Genomic DNA, 16,006 nt, shown 5'->3' with positions numbered 1-16,006 from the left:
GAAACAGTAGAACCAAAACGAAATAGCTGCAGTTTACTCTGAAATATCTCCCATTAGTCATACCATACTGAAAACAGCGAACCAGTTTATACAATTTATATATAATTTCTGATGATTTTGGTGAATGTAAATAATATTTATTGATTTAATTTTCAGTTAACGTCTTCTATTACCACATTTTCAACAGACAGGTACAGATACTATTCCAGTGTTAACATTACGACATTTCTCAGTGACAAAAAACAATTACCATGATTTAAGTTTTTGCCTTTGACTGGGATAGGCGTTTTTATGGAGGGGAAATAGTTATCGGTGTTAACATCAAAATAAAATATGATATAGCTTGCACAGGTCTACTATTATATATTACAACTAAAGTTCTAGTTATCGATATTATAGGTAAATTTCTGTGCAATGGATCTATTATTGCGAATATAACAGCTGAAATAAAACGTAAAAATAAATCAATATATATTGATTAATTTCATTTCCTCACATGACCACAGTAAATTTGATGGGACGTGTCCTTATTTCTCATTTAAAGATTTAATCACGACACTGCATTACATCGTAGCTACTACGTCTATCTTGTGGATGTTATTTTTAAAATATATTCATTGTGAGAAGTTGATGAAGACCGTGGGGGTGTTGTATGGTGAACATCATAATCTTATTTGAAATCATCCTATTTATATACGCGATATGAAATCAAACGTGTTCAGGCTTGCTGATATACTTAGTGGTTCCGTTGTCATCACCCTTACTCTCCTTTGAGATTGTGACTTGTCCCGTATTTGACTTATATTTGTATAATGGGCATTGATGGGGGTCTCCTTTTCAACCAAATGTCATGTATTTATATCTTTGAAAAGTTGATTCCTTGTTTAAACTTTGCGTAATAGGGTCTTAGCAAAAAGTTCATTAATGAAAACATATTTTACCTTTACCTTTGACACAGTGACCTAAACATTTGGCAATAGGACTCTTTATTTAAATTCCAGTCAACTTTGATTGACATTCTCATAATAAAATGTTAGTCAGTGATCACATTATTATTACGTCAGTCTTCTCCCTGAGTGATTCTTATCAACTTTGATTCATCATGTAAAAACGAAATTTTATTAACAAAAATATACAAAATGTGAATTTTGTCAGCTGACTTCCTTTTAAATTGCTGCCATGCTGTCATCCCAAAATGTTCATCAATAAAAGACGCAAAATGTTACTCTTCTTTCATAATGTCTGAAGAAAATTTGACCCTGACCTTTGATAACATGACCTTGACTTTTGGTAATCTGACTTTTTGTTTAACTGCGAACAAAAAAATTATCCGGTTAGTGTTTTCTGGACCAGACTCTAAATCAAATGGGCAAATCTACTGACCGTGGGAAAACTATTAGTGAAGTTTCAGAAAAAATTCTTGTACTTCTCCAAAAATAGCGTTAGCAAGAATTGTTTACGAACGAACAATGGACGACCGTGTAACGGGTTGACTGTAATAGAAGTGTAATGCTTTGTTTGTCGACTTGTTGGGTGTACCTGCAAGTCGATATGTATGTTAAAATATGTTTATAGTTTCCTTCATTCCGTCACTAAAAAAACCCACGGTGAGATTTTGTGCTGAATTATGATTAAAAAAGAAAATTGATTTAGAATTCCTTTTTTGACTCAATGAATCGGTAAATGCACTCAACAAGGATGTTGAGTAAGCTCAGACTAATGGGCTAATAAATATCACATTTAAGACGTACATGCATCCTTGCACAATGTGCATATTAGCTCGTGTTCCGTCGCAATTGGTATTCAATAGTGACATTAGATCAGCGTTTGTTTACACAATTACAAATCATCAATAATATTTTGAATAAAATAGAACTTCATTCCAAAAACACTTCATATGGTACCAGGCATTATCGAAAAAAGATTTTTTAGATCATGACTTTAGCTTTATACATTTGGGCGAATCGACCAATATCTTAATTTCATCATCTGATGTATATTCCCCATAGTCTAAAGATATGTTATTTCAATTTAGATTTTTTGTCAGAAAACCAAAATGGCCAAAAGGCGGTCATCTTCAATTTTGATCTTTGAAGTTTGTAATCGCTATATTTTTTAAGTGCTGGAGGGATATTTCTCAAACTTCATGTTAAGGTTCCCCTCGGTCCGTAGTTGTGCCAATTTAATTTAGAATTTTGATAAGAAAATCAAAAATGACATGCGAAGAATTGAAGTTATTTCTTAAAAAGTACTTCAAATGTAGATTCCACTTATTTATGATTATTAAGAGTAAAAAAGAAAGAAGGAAAAATTTGAGAGAAGATCAGTCTGACAAAGAAGACATTAAAGATCATTCAATGGTCGGAACCAAGATCTCTTTTGGATATCTTGTAGAATGATCAATGATAAAACCCCCTTACACATGTAGATTCCACTTAGCTCCCAGCTCAAATTTGTTCGAAGTCATGTTCAATGACGAGACTGATCCAAAAAATAAAATGGCCGTCAGGTAGCCATCTTGCATTTTCAAAGCTGAATTATGTTATTTCTGTTGATGATGATAAGGAAATTATTCATTTATCTTTGATCTTCGATGTTTTTATACATACGTAATTTGAATACTGGTGGCTATCTTTGACATTTTCAGTTAAGGTTTCGTGGTTATCAATCAGAAAGTTCTGGATGAATTTTTCTTAGGTTTCATTGTTTTCAAATTATTAAGAGGAAAGGAAGACAGAGGGGAAAGTAGAACAAAATAGTCCGTACATAGAACCCAATAAAGGTGATTCAATTATAGATGATAGATGACATCAACAACACTTTTGACAGATAAGAAATGCACATGCAATTTATTGCAACATTTTTTCTTCATTCAAGCTGTATAGGTTTAAAGATTTATATAAGATAATTGTATTTACTAAATCACAATGCACATATAACCTTTGCAGAATCTTTTTTTTCATATAACAGGAGATCAAAGATGAATTGAGAGATCATGACGTCCGCCATTAAATTATCTTTATTGACTCCATGTCATCGAATTATCCCGTATAGGATAGTCTTGTCAGCAATAACATTTCCTCTGATATTTTTTGGCAGTCGGCATCTACTGACCCATTACGGTGCGAGTATAACGCACCGCTTAGGTGAAATAAGATTTTAAACCGGATCTTACATTAACACCTCAAAAGAAAACTCTTTTAGTACCTGATAGGGTGCTATAATACAATAGCCGACTACGCGTATAGCTTAAGAAATGGAAACCTTTGACCTAAATTTACACATCGCAGGTCAAAGATTAGTTAAGTATCACGCGTTTCGTGTAGCGTAGTGGTAAACTGTCTCTGTTGGCTATATTGTAAGGTATTAAGTATGGGCATGGCAAATCACATGCCAGGATTGATGTTTGCAAGAAAGACAAAATAAATAAATTGTTTTCTTCGAATAACCCGGTCTATTTCCACAGTAAGACCCCTCGCTCGCTTCCATCCGGGCCAACAAGAGTGATTAATAGGACTTGGTTTAACTTGTTTTGCAATCATTGTAAAACAAGTTAAATTTCTTACATTACATTAAATGTTATTTTTGAAGACAAGCAGCCAATTTCACAGTTTCCTGGAATATAATGAAAGCCACGAAAAAAAAACAATGGAAGGATATACAGCACTCCAGAAATACCTTGATATAAGGCGTATGTCGAAAACCAACGCCAGCTGTTTCTATGGGTACATATATGTGCACATGGGTCACTTAAGTGTAGTAGCATCGTCAATAAAGTCGAACGAACAGGAAAAGGAAGACTATTTCTCTCATATCTTGCCATGTTGGATAAAAAGTTTGCCCATGTTAGAAAATTACGTGAGAAAAAAAGATTTCCCTCATAGCATTTCACGCACACGGAGTTATATGCGGTCAAGGGGACAACTCTTACAAACGTCTTCTGCTTGTGTTTTTCATTACATCTATCAGCCGTCATCGCTGGTGTCAGGTTTAAAACGTTGGACTTAACTATAAAAAAAAAAAAAAAAAATGTATTCAGAAGATACAAGTATCATACCAGCAACAAACCGATAGGACTACAAGGTAAAACGATAAGACATTTCATTTGAGCAAATGTATCACCACAATACTGTACAGGCCTATTGTAACAGTACCGTAGACTGGACTTCTATGCCCGTTTGTCCTTTGTCATTAAAAAACATTCAAACACACAATCACCGGCAATGACGAAATGGTTCCGTCTACGTCAGCACAAGGGCCTATATGACATGTTTTACTCTAGGTGTATTTAAATGTATCCTAGTGTTTGCATGTAACACATCTTTGGATGTTTTTAAGCTGTTAAGTCTATATTTGTGTAGAACAGCCATGAAAACTAAGTCACTCTAGCCTTCCCATGATCGTCAAACTATCGACGGACCTATCGTCGCCATTCCGTCGAGAAAACCGATTAACACATATAATCCTATGTCTCAGAAAAGACGAAGTACTCTTATTGAGTCAGTGTTCGATGATTCATATACAGTTGCCTGCTAAAATCACCATGAAAAGTACCACCCACGAAGGATCGCCGCGTCATTGCGATCGAAATCGACTACCCTACCGATTGCATTGAACTATAAATGATATTCCAATGACAGTCGTGACGTTATGCAGTGACGTTGTATTTCATCAAGTGAAAATTTCAAAGATGGTTACCAGTCTACAAATTACGTATATATACAAAATAATAACTTTCTCATGAGAAAAAGAGACAGCTGTGAAAATGCATGATGGCAACCTGACGGCCATTTTGTTTTTGGATGAGTTTTTTTTTCACCGGGGGCCGCCGTGGCCGAGTGGTTAAGGTGTCCCAACAATATACCACTTGCCCTCCACCCCTGGGTCGCGAGTTCGAAACCCACGTGTGGCAGTTGTACTGTCCTTGGGTCGGTGGTTTTTCTCCGGGTATTCCGGCTTTCCTCCACCTCCTAAACCAGGCACGTCCTTAAATGACCCTGGCAGATAAAAGGACGTTAAATAAAATAAACCAAACCAAATAAACAATTTTTCTACATTTTAACTGGCACCCAAGTAAAATCTATCTCCTCCCATCTAGTTCCCCAATAATGATCACGCATGTTTAGAAACCAGGAGGCTACAAGCTTTTGTTGTGATATTCTTGAAATTTCAGGAAACATGACCTTCTTTCTAATTTCTAATTCTATTCCCGTCTATTCATATTATGTGTTATCGTTATCGATGATAGAACATCAGCGTACGTATGAACGTGTAATAGAAGTACGCCTGTTTAAAGATCTCTGCTCCAGTTTCCAAATCTATTTTGTTTGTTTGTTTGTTTCGGTTTAACGGCCCATCGACGGCTGTGGTCATTAAGGGTCATGGTGATTCATTGACAAACGTGTCGATTGCGACGCAAATTCATATTTTTTAGCATTAACATTGTATATTTAGACCATTAAAACAAAAAGGGGGTTAAATAATAAAAGAGATAACGAATAGATGATGTGAGCTCTGTGATATATATATAACGTCAAAGGGAGTAAGGTAAAAGGACATCAAAGACTATGGAATAGAAAGATGTCTTTCAAATAGCTAGGTAGTGCTTTTGAATCAACGGAATGGAAAATAGTTTTCATATCAGGGACTCAAAAATAGTTTTCATGAATGCGCTTAAAATTGAAACAAGTGGATTCAACTGAACAAGTCATTATATAAACCGTCAAATATGTTTTTTAATGTTTCGTACCAAGATAAAATTCTTTTCATTTTGATGTTTGTTATCGCTATTTCTTGTAAACTACTCAAGGAATCAGATGACTAAATGTCATGTTGTCAGAGGTCAAGGTTAACTTTTATGTCTTAACACTGATGAACATTTTCATACGTCATAAAGAAGCAAAGTTAAGTAGAATTATAAAGGTCAAGACCACGGCGTAAGAGTTCAGTGCCATATTTTGTATTTAACTGATTGGCATTTTGTTATGACATGATGAAACAAAGTTGGTCAGAATTAAACAATGGGTCAACTCATGAAAGGTCAGGGTCATAGTGTCAAAGGTCGAGGTCAAAGTTTGTATATTTTCACTGGTGAACATTTTCTTAAGATATTATGCAGCAAAATTAAGTAGAATTAAGCAAGGATTCGGTTAATTAAAGGTCAAGGTTATTTGGTCAAAAGTCCAGTTCACATTTTCGTATCTTTTCACTGATGAACATTTTGCTCATACATTAAAATGTTATGAAAGTTGTTAAGAATTATCAAACAAAATTAAAATTATCAATTTCGTTAAGGCATTAGGAAGCAAAGTTGGGTAGAATGGAACAAAAAGCAGAAATTTGTTGTAATAAAACAAGTTGTTAGCTGACAAAATGTCAAGGTCATGGTTTGTACCTTTTGCTAATGAAGGTTTTGTTTTGACATAATGAATTAAAGTTGGTAAGAAACAAACATTTTAATGGTATCCCTGACTAAAAAATTTTATTGGATTGATTCAAAGTTTTTTTTTTAAACATGGAGTCATCTTTTCAAATGTCAAGGTCACTAGTAAAGGATCAGTTTTGTATCTGCTTTTGAACATTTTGATTAAAACTTAGTAAGCAAATCCTATACCCTGAATGACGCATTCTGTACCTTTAATGACATTCCATACTCCGACATAATGAATGACATACTGTATACTATGAATGACATTCCATACCATGAATGACATCTCTTTACCATGAATGTTCTATGCCATGAATGACATTCCATACTATGACATAATGAATGCTAATATTCTGTACTGTGAATGACATTCCATCCAATGAATGACATATGCTATACCATGAATGACATAACACGACATAGTCTATACCATGATTTAAACAAGGAATTAACTGTCCAATATATCAAGGTCACTGGGTTAATGAAAATTATGATTGGTTGAAAAGGTCCAGACAAAGTATATCTCTTAATATTACATTGGTTCGAAGTTTTTAAAGTATTAAAGTATTTAATGTTTAACTGAAACGTTTTTTATACCAGCATTTTTATTTCTGTCGCCCCAATAGATATGGAGGCCGAAGCTTGTGATGGACAGTTTGCCACAATGCTTACTAGAAGGGAAAACCTAATTTCAACCATGTCTATTTTACCTCTAATATTGCAATATTTCTTGTTAACATATCAGTATATTGTAATATAGATTCCAGTTCGTGAACTCATCCCCTTATGCTAGTGTGAGGTCCGTGATATAAAATGTGAGCGAGCTTTGTAACGATGACGGGTTCGTTTTTGTGTTTCGTCCTCGTTTTCCCATTTTGATTTAGGAATTACGATTATTTTCAATATTGGCATTCTCTGTTGTTTTACATACATTCAAAGATTTTTTTTTCCGTTTATGTATTTCATCTCAACATATCTTATTGTATAACATTTATACAGATGGGTAACACAACAGGCTAGGTCTATATAAGTCTTCCCAATATAAACAGAACAATAGCAGAATTATACTATAACAATTGAAGGTGAAGAAGTATAAGAAATATGTACATAGATTAAGTCAATGAAGATGAAATATTTATCGCGATAAAACATATTTTATGAATATAATGATTTTTTTGGTCAAAGGGAGGTAATAGGAACTAACAGTTAGTGAAAAAGGGGGGCAATAAGGTTCTAGTATATCTTTTGTCAATTTATGATAATGTTGTTTCAGTGTTACAAACGTTTTTGTTCTCTGTTTATAGCTATTGCTTAGATACAGGATTGGCACCCAGTAACCCAGCAACACAAGAGTTTCAGGCATAAATATTCGTTACTCCTCCTTCTGTAGCCATCCATCTAAGTGCGCTAGATTCAGACTGAATATCCCTGCATCAAAACAAAGCTTCCATTTGTCAGATATAACAAACTCTGTGTATTGATACTTTAGAATAAAAAGATAGCAATTGAATATACTAGTTTTAAGTTAAATAATTCAATCAGATATATTCATCGATCAGCTGACTTTTGAAGCAGGCCGCATGTTCACCACATTCTTATATCAAGAATATGAACAATATAGAATATATGTAAATACAGATGAAATAGCGAATAACATGTGAATAAACATGGTTACATATGTAGTTTTGAGTTTGATCAAATCGCTTACTATCTTTAAAATATTTTTGAAAGGCGTTCAGAATGTTGATACTAATATCATTAGACAACAAGTAATTTCCATGAGTTAAAACTACATGTATAGTGATTAGATGATGCTGGTTATTGATATTTTGTTTCAACTTTTGCCTTTGCTGTTCATATAAACAGCATTCAAAAGAATTGGTAGGAAGTTTCGTCCCCTTGATTAAATCTGCACAATGGTGAATCTATAAGATGATCATTAAAATGGTCAAAATTTAAGTTTCTTGCATTAATTTTAAGTTGACATAAAATAATATTTTCTTTTACCTTTATTTTTGATTCTACGAAAATTCTTTAATTTTTTTCCCCCTGAAAAATATATAGAATAACGATTGTGTCCCATTTTCACGAAAATTCTTTAATTTTACGAAATCAAATAACCATCTGAAAAAAAAACAGAATGGAAAATCTTGAAATTCTTCGAACTGGATTTTTTTTCTAGTCATCAATAAATAACAAACTCAAAACAGTTTTTATTTCTATTTTCTTAATTTATTGGATAAATCAATCACAACCTTCATCATGTTTTCCGTATACAACATATAAAAGGAAGAAGAAAGAAAGCAGAGTACAAAGCTTTAATCACAGTTAATTATCAAATTGATCCGGCTATTCTTGTTGATTTTGTATGTATTTAGGTAAACTGATGGACTAAAGCAATTAAATGTTAATGTCAATTTATGTTGAACACTTTTAATAACATTAAGAATGATAGCTATATATGTGTTACCATTATTTAGTGCATTGAACCGTTATTTGGAATCTTGACCATGGTGACATGAGCTCAAACATTCAAATGTAAATTTTATTCTTCGAAGTTTATTCTATATGTTTATAAAACCTAAATCTAATCACAATGCACGTTTAGAGAAAGAACCTTTGGAAGTTCATCAATTATAGAAATATTGATAAGATATACACAAATCTGTTATCAATTGGTAAGTCATAGAGGTCAAAGCATTTATTTCAATGACATACAACTCTCAGCATAAAATAAAGTAATAATTAGCTGTTCATTTCTCTAGTACAGCTAGAAAAGATAAACTTCGAAGGCGTATTCCTTGACATTGAAGCTTAATTAACAAATATAGGCTTACATTGATATTGATCAGATGTTCATTATGTTTAGATAATATTTTTGTAGTAGATGACATGTTCAAATAACTGAATCACTCATTTGTATCCTTATTTATCTCATTCTTACAAGGATTAAAATTTTGACTCAGCAATATCTTCCACATTTGGGGTAGCAATGCCAAGTGGTGACGCAATATCTCTTCCGCCGACAGAAGAACAAGAAACATGATCGTCTATACCAGCATCTCCTCACTACTCTACAGACATAGTAAACAGCGATAGGGGCATCTTCCCCAAAACCAAGACCTCTTTCTGCGGACGAGCGTTCCTGATTCGGTCTCTTCTAAGTCCTCAGCTATTTTTTCGAAAAATGAAACAGAAAATATCAATTCAAAATATAGACATGGATATAAGCGATTTCTTTCCCAGACTTAATTAATCCCGATTCTATATAAAGGGATAAGATTTCCGAACTGTGAACATATCAACGTTACATGGAAAAGGATTCGCAATGTAAACTCGTTTTTTCCCGAAAGATATTAATTGATGTTTTTATTAAGAGGAAATGAAACCAAAGAACATTGCACGCACTCCATGCCTATATATCCCATTGGTACTAATTCCAATATCGTTGGACTTTCTTTACCTTGTTGACTTCCGTCCTGGGGGACATCCTGACACTCGGCCTTCCGGGTCAAATGACGTATCTTACGGGCGCCACACCAGGACTCCACAGTAGTCTTCACTTCATCTGTCATAACAGGTTCGTCATCGTCATATAAACACGCCTTCTCGTCTGTGGAGTTGGCATTTTCCATCACCGCAGATCCCTCGGACTAAATATAGGAATATATTCCATTCATCAGACAATGATAAATTATACTGTGTAACAAGTTGGTTTCATGATATAGTTGACCATAATCTAGGTGTGACTATTCCGTCTCCAAATTATCTCTAGAAAAATGACATTGCCTGAATTTGACAAGCTTTTTTATGCTGAATGTAATGAAAGAAACAGAGACGCATATTCTTCCGAAACACCTAGTCTTGCTATCCGAGTACTTTATTTTAAATGTATGATCAGTGTTTGTTTTGTTATGCGTATTTTCATTAATGATGAGCTTAAATTATATATTATGTATTCAATGATACAAAATGAAATGTTAACCTCTATCAACACAGTTTTATAATTCAGCAAACTGTTACTTATTGAATGTTTGTAATTCAATCACCTGATGTGCTATCTCCATATCAATAATGCAGATAAATATTAATTCAAGGTATTTCAAAGTGAAATATTTTAGATATGCGTTTGGCAAGATTATTACCGAAATAAATTTTGATGCCTTACTGGAAATTCGCCTAACGACATAAGATAGGTTTCATGCTGATTTTGGCGCACCAACATTTAAGTGGATAACACAATTTAAACTCATTAGCGCAATAATGAATTTGCGCATGGACTATAGTTGCCTTAGAAAATAGTTCACTGAAACTACAATGAGCGCCATCGGAATTAAGCGGAATACTGTCAGTGCGAAAAGCGCTCAAATGATATTACCGCTGAAAGATATGTACGATTATAGTAACCCTATTCCGTTATTTAAGATACATGTATATTGTAACTGTGTTCATACATTCAGACATACATTATATTCCATCGGTAGGTTTCCATCATAAGGAATATATATTCAAAAGATCACTAAGATGACCATTGTCTACAAAATACACCCTGCGTGGAGAGAAAAAAAAACAACAAAAAAACCCTTCAAGCTGAATGTCTCCCTAGTATAAACAGAGGTTACACAATGAGTTATTATTTTATATGGTGTATCTTTCACTGGAGTGAGCTATTTTTCAACAGTTACAAATTCACGAGGTTTAACGATTGTTTTTGTAACTTTGGAAAAGTAACTACCGAAAGTGAAAGGAATACCATATACAACAACCACGAGTTTTTGTGACTTGTTTCTACCACAATAAAAAAGCTATTTTGAGGATGAATTGACCTGTTTTTTCATAAATTACCTTTAATACATAAAGAAGAATGCATATATCAACATAACAAAAATGTCCTTACCGTTTCTACACTTTCTGCATCCTCCTCCTCTAGTGTCTGTTCTGTTTTTTCTTCTTCGGCAAGTTCCAAGAAGTGACAATCTTCGCTTTCCGAATCGGGAATCACCACACGTATATTCTTGGGAAAAAAAATGTATACTAGAATAGTAATATAATCTTTTCTCTTTCAACAAGCACACGATGTTGGGTTGGGAGATTTTATTGTCTAATAAAGGCTAAGCTGAAATATTTTCGGAACATTGATTTAGAAAAGAATAACAATGCAAATGTTTTAAGATAGATATGAAAGAATTCTTAGAAAAACAAAAAGTACCGACATAATAGTGAAAATATAATTTAAACACAAAATCGTGTAAACTCCTGAAAAAGTACAAAAGAATTAAGACCAGGTGATCCGGGAAGGTAAACGTCTTCTGCCTCATCGGACACTCCCATAATACAAACCAAGGTAAAGCCGGGATAAGTCACAGTTTTAAAGGTAAGGGTGGTGACAACCGAACCACTAGGCATATCAGCAAATATTAAACACGTCTGACTTCATATCGCATAAGGAAATAGAATATTTCAAATAAGATCATGATGTCGAGCATATAGCATCCCAATGGACTTCTTTCAACTCTTGCTTCTCAGTGTAACTGTTGAAAATATCGTAATAGAAGACGTTAACTCATAATCAAATCAATAAATGTGATTTTAATTCAGCAAAATCATCAGATATTATATAAGTTATAACAACTGGGTCACCGTTGTCAGTATGATATTACTGATGAGAAATATTTCAGAGTAAGATGCAGCTACTTCTGTATCGTGTCTACTGTTTATATTAAGCTCTAAATGTATATCGATAGGTAGTAATATCGAGTGTGTCTTTTGTATGTAAGATAACACTGATGTTTTACTAACATCACGTGACATATGAAGACCAATGGTATGTCGAGATTATTGATCAATGCGTGATTGAGACCTACATCTCTCTGTCGAGCTGACTTTCCCGTATATTGTACTCACCAAGTTATGATCCGTGACCACTGTCTGGGAATCATTCCCGTTCATGGTTGAATGAACGACGTCCTTCCCTTCGTCTCCCTCCGACTCAACGTTAACTGAATAAGTATCTCCCTCCGCTGTACTGATGTCCAAAGATAGGATCTACACAAACAAATAAATCACTTAGACATAATAATCTTTTTGTGGATTTCTTTTGAGAGAATGTTTATCATTTTAATGCGGGGAATTATATAGCATTGTAAAAATATTGTTTACGAAAAAAATGAATATCGTTTATACACTTTTGTTTTTATTGAATGTCATTTGATGAAATTTACGCAAAATATTTTGGTTTTTGGAAAAAACAAAAACAAAAAACGATTCTCTGAATTTTCATTTCTCCGTTGGCGTTCAGGATTAGGTATGTTTCTCTTTTCTTACCTTGATATGCTATAGAAATCATATAACTGAGACCACGGTATACTGGTCAGTACCAATATCAGAATAAGATAATTCAATGATAAAAGTATCGATATGTATGAAATATATCATCTTCGCTAACTAAGGGTTACACTACGTAGGCTAAGCTCGATTTCAAATGGAGCTTAGCGTAGTGTAACTCTTGGTTAGAGATTCCCGCCGAAGATAGAAATATAAAGTACAAAACGAAACGTTCAAAAATTGTGAATTTTCCGTCACCAACTTCGTAGTTTTGTTGTTAAAAAGATTTAGTAGAGAAACTCACCACAGTAGTATTGCCGTCATCTACTGGCGTTGCTTGGGCCAATCCGGCCAAGAAACCCACGGCCAAAACCATCAACTGGAGCATGGTGGTCAACCTAGATCAAGCCAATGGAATTATCTATTAGTATGATTAATATGCAAAATATTCATAGTAGTACGGTGATTTAGTATTATCTTATATAGAATTTATCCATGAACAGGTAGCGATCTATGAATGAATAAGTTTTATCAAATAAGATTGCCGTTTCTATAATCTGTCTCCAGGAAAAGTCCTATACTGGTATTCCTCAAATGACCTTCACTCGAATTTAACATTAAACGGCATCGCGGAAATACAAACAACTTACCTTTCTTCTTCTCCTGACTTGTTTCAAATACAACAGAATACCTCTTTTTATACTATTTATCCAGGAAGAATTAGAGATTAAAGTTTGAGTATTTATAAAACACTTGAAAGTACACGTTCTGATTTACAGTTTTGGTGGCAATAAAAATATTCTAAGTGGGATCAATTGATTTTTTTAGGACATATACGTAACTATTCCACGAGTTTAACAAGATTAACTAATGGCGTGAATGTCCACTTGTCATTTTGCTATACAGAAAATTGCATCCAATTGTCAACAAATATATTTCCCTTAAAATAAGTCTATGATGCACGTCTGGTTTGGACAGAAAATTAATGAAAAAATATACAAGCTTTCATATCAGGTAAAATATCAATTTTAGTTATCCGTCTGTTAAAAATTCGAGTATGTTTATTAAGTATGCAAGAAAATAGCGAATGTGCTTTATGTATATATATAAGTGCTAGTAATTGTTATTTGATCAACTTTCAGTGGATAATGCCGACATTAAACAACTTCTAACTTAATTGACACAAAGATAGAAAAATAAGAACAAAATACAAATATATAGGGATAACATTATAATGATAATATGACAAGGCGTCCCGGATTGGTAATATTACTGTCTTTTGTTGTTAATCCCTCAGGTTTATGTCACAATGTATATTATTAGGCAGGCACAGTAATATATATAATTAACAAAATATAAGGATAGCATCCGGGATAGGATACCAATGTACACATTACTGCGAAAATTGATATATATATTCCCCTTATTATTCAATTATTTGAAAAATTAAGAACATTCAGTGTAGATTTATCACCAGGGTGCTCTGGTTAAAGTAGATTTTTTAAATGTTATCTCGAAAACCTAGTCCGAGAAAAAAATAGATATCCAATCGCCATAGACATTCTTATGTCTATTCTAGCATGAAAGTTCATATTGCAATTGTTTGTGCGGATCTTAACGTCCCCACAACAGACAGAGACATATTTATAAGGAGAGGCGTCATGACGACATCAACATTTTATCATAAAGTTAAGAAAGATCAGGTAGGAAACGTAAGAATAACTTAATTTTGTAGTTGTTACAACTGGGACAAAATATCAGTTGTGAACCCCTTCAATGTCCTCTTAAGAAGAAAACAGAAAAAAATCCAAAATACTGCGGAGGTGACACTATTGGTGGCCTCATACTCTCCATGCAGTGGGATATCATAGACTTTATTACATTTTACCTATGAAACATCGAAAAATTATTCATTCTAAAACAGTAATATTTTTCACTAGCTTTTCTGATTTGACCAATCAAAACACTACTTACAACCGACAACGGGAGAACTTTAAAGCTGCACCCGGTAGATTTTGCTATAGAATGTAATAAACAGAAACATTTTGATATTTTTCACTCGTGCTACGTACTCGTGAAAAACATCAAAATATTAGCCCCCTCGTGAAATATAAGGCACTGTTAGATATCCTCTATTCATTCCTGAAGAGAAGACAAAGGGGAAAACACCTTCAATCGCCCCTTTCGACATCCGGCAAGGAATTTACTTTGTGGCGTCATCATGATGCTTTACCAACCCTTTATTTAGCAAGTGAAAAAGCAAGCAATATTTACTTTCTGTGACAATCTAGTTGCCATTTAAAAATAAATTTCCTTTTCGACTTAATTTGGTAAAGTGGGTTATTTTTAGCAAACTACAAAACTATGCATTTCTTTAAGTGTGTTCTAAAAGACGACGATAGAAGTTCAGCTCCTGCATGAGATTGTTACAATTGGTATTATGCTTCTATGTTACATGGCAAATAATAGCTTATCACTTTTGCCATGTTTATGTGATATTGAAATAAAGTTTATACTAGTGTCATATACTATTTCTTTTATTCGAGTTCGTTATTTACAACCACAAGTTAAAAAGTAGTTACGGTCAAAGTTCACCATGTCAGCCAATCAAAACGCATTTACTTTTTATTCCACATGTATATTTATCCACTAGTTGGAAAGATTAATTGATTTCTTGGGAGTTGAATAGCATCCACCTATTGTGATAAAATGTTTAAAAAATCCTTGAGCAATCATTTCGTAATTTGAGCAACAACAAAAATGAAAAATAGAATAGTAATTATTTCCAGAAATCTTCTTATTTGAGATACATTGTGTAGTAGGGTTATACCAGCTTTTGAGTTACAAACAGGCTATTGTCTTTATTTCGAATAAAGGTGGCAATTTGACATCACCGGCACAATCATGCTTAAGTATATCGGCATATTGTAAATCTTTACTGGTGCACTGACATTTGTACTTTCATTCATGTCATGGCAATTGTCAAGGGCTCGTTAAATTCTTAGCAAACCTCTTCAAAAACTTCCTGGTCGATATAAAAAAACAAGTTATACAGTTCCCCCATTTGTGTTCACATAATAATTTGAGATGTGTTACATAATGAATCTTTTTAGGGTCATGATGACCTATATAGCCACCATGGTCCGTCCGCCGTCCGCCGTACGTAAACTTTTCAGATTTCATTCTTCTTTTCATGTTTCACCAGTGGGATCGATCTGAAACATACACTTATGATCGTGATATTTTGCTTACCAA

The 16,006-nt window shown here is 33.6% G+C and overlaps 1 protein-coding gene across 2 annotated transcripts; it reads right to left on the bottom strand.

The window, feature by feature from the left end:
* Window positions 1-8,814: 8,814 nt before the first annotated feature.
* LOC117326135 lies at window positions 8,815-12,466 on the bottom strand. 2 transcript variants are annotated; one of them, XM_033882767.1, is made up of 4 exons: window positions 12,332-12,466; window positions 11,325-11,441; window positions 9,891-10,080; window positions 8,815-9,599 (listed from the first exon to the last, which is right to left on the bottom strand). In XM_033882767.1, the coding sequence occupies exons 1-4, from the start codon at window positions 12,374-12,376 to the stop codon at window positions 9,502-9,504; spliced, it is 450 nt and encodes a 149-aa protein (XP_033738658.1). In that variant the 5' UTR covers window positions 12,377-12,466; the 3' UTR covers window positions 8,815-9,501. The 2 variants fall into 2 exon arrangements, with proteins under 2 accessions (XP_033738658.1, XP_033738659.1); XM_033882768.1 differs by having other exon boundaries at window positions 9,891-10,074; window positions 12,332-12,429.
* Between the last annotated feature and the right edge of the window lie 3,540 nt (window positions 12,467-16,006).

This window comes from Pecten maximus, chromosome 4 (assembly GCF_902652985.1).
Source record: "Pecten maximus chromosome 4, xPecMax1.1, whole genome shotgun sequence".
Classification (NCBI taxonomy): Eukaryota; Metazoa; Mollusca; class Bivalvia; order Pectinida; family Pectinidae; genus Pecten; species Pecten maximus.
Note: the sequence above shows the minus strand (reverse complement) of the source record. Positions and strands in the feature narration are given on the sequence as shown.

What these genes read in the sequence shown, in the direction of transcription:
- LOC117326135 (XM_033882767.1), bottom strand. Translation starts at nt 12,376, where the DNA reads ATGAACGGGAATGATTCCCAGACAGTGGTCACGGATCATAACTTG. An exon ending in ATGCAGAAAGTGTAGAAACG is followed by an intron (nt 10,081 to 11,324) that starts GTAAGGACATTT and finishes TCCTATATTTAG; the next exon opens with TCCGAGGGATCTGCGGTGAT. An exon ending in CCAGGACGGAAGTCAACAAG is followed by an intron (nt 9,600 to 9,890) that starts GTAAAGAAAGTC and finishes TCGAAAAAATAG; the next exon opens with CTGAGGACTTAGAAGAGACC.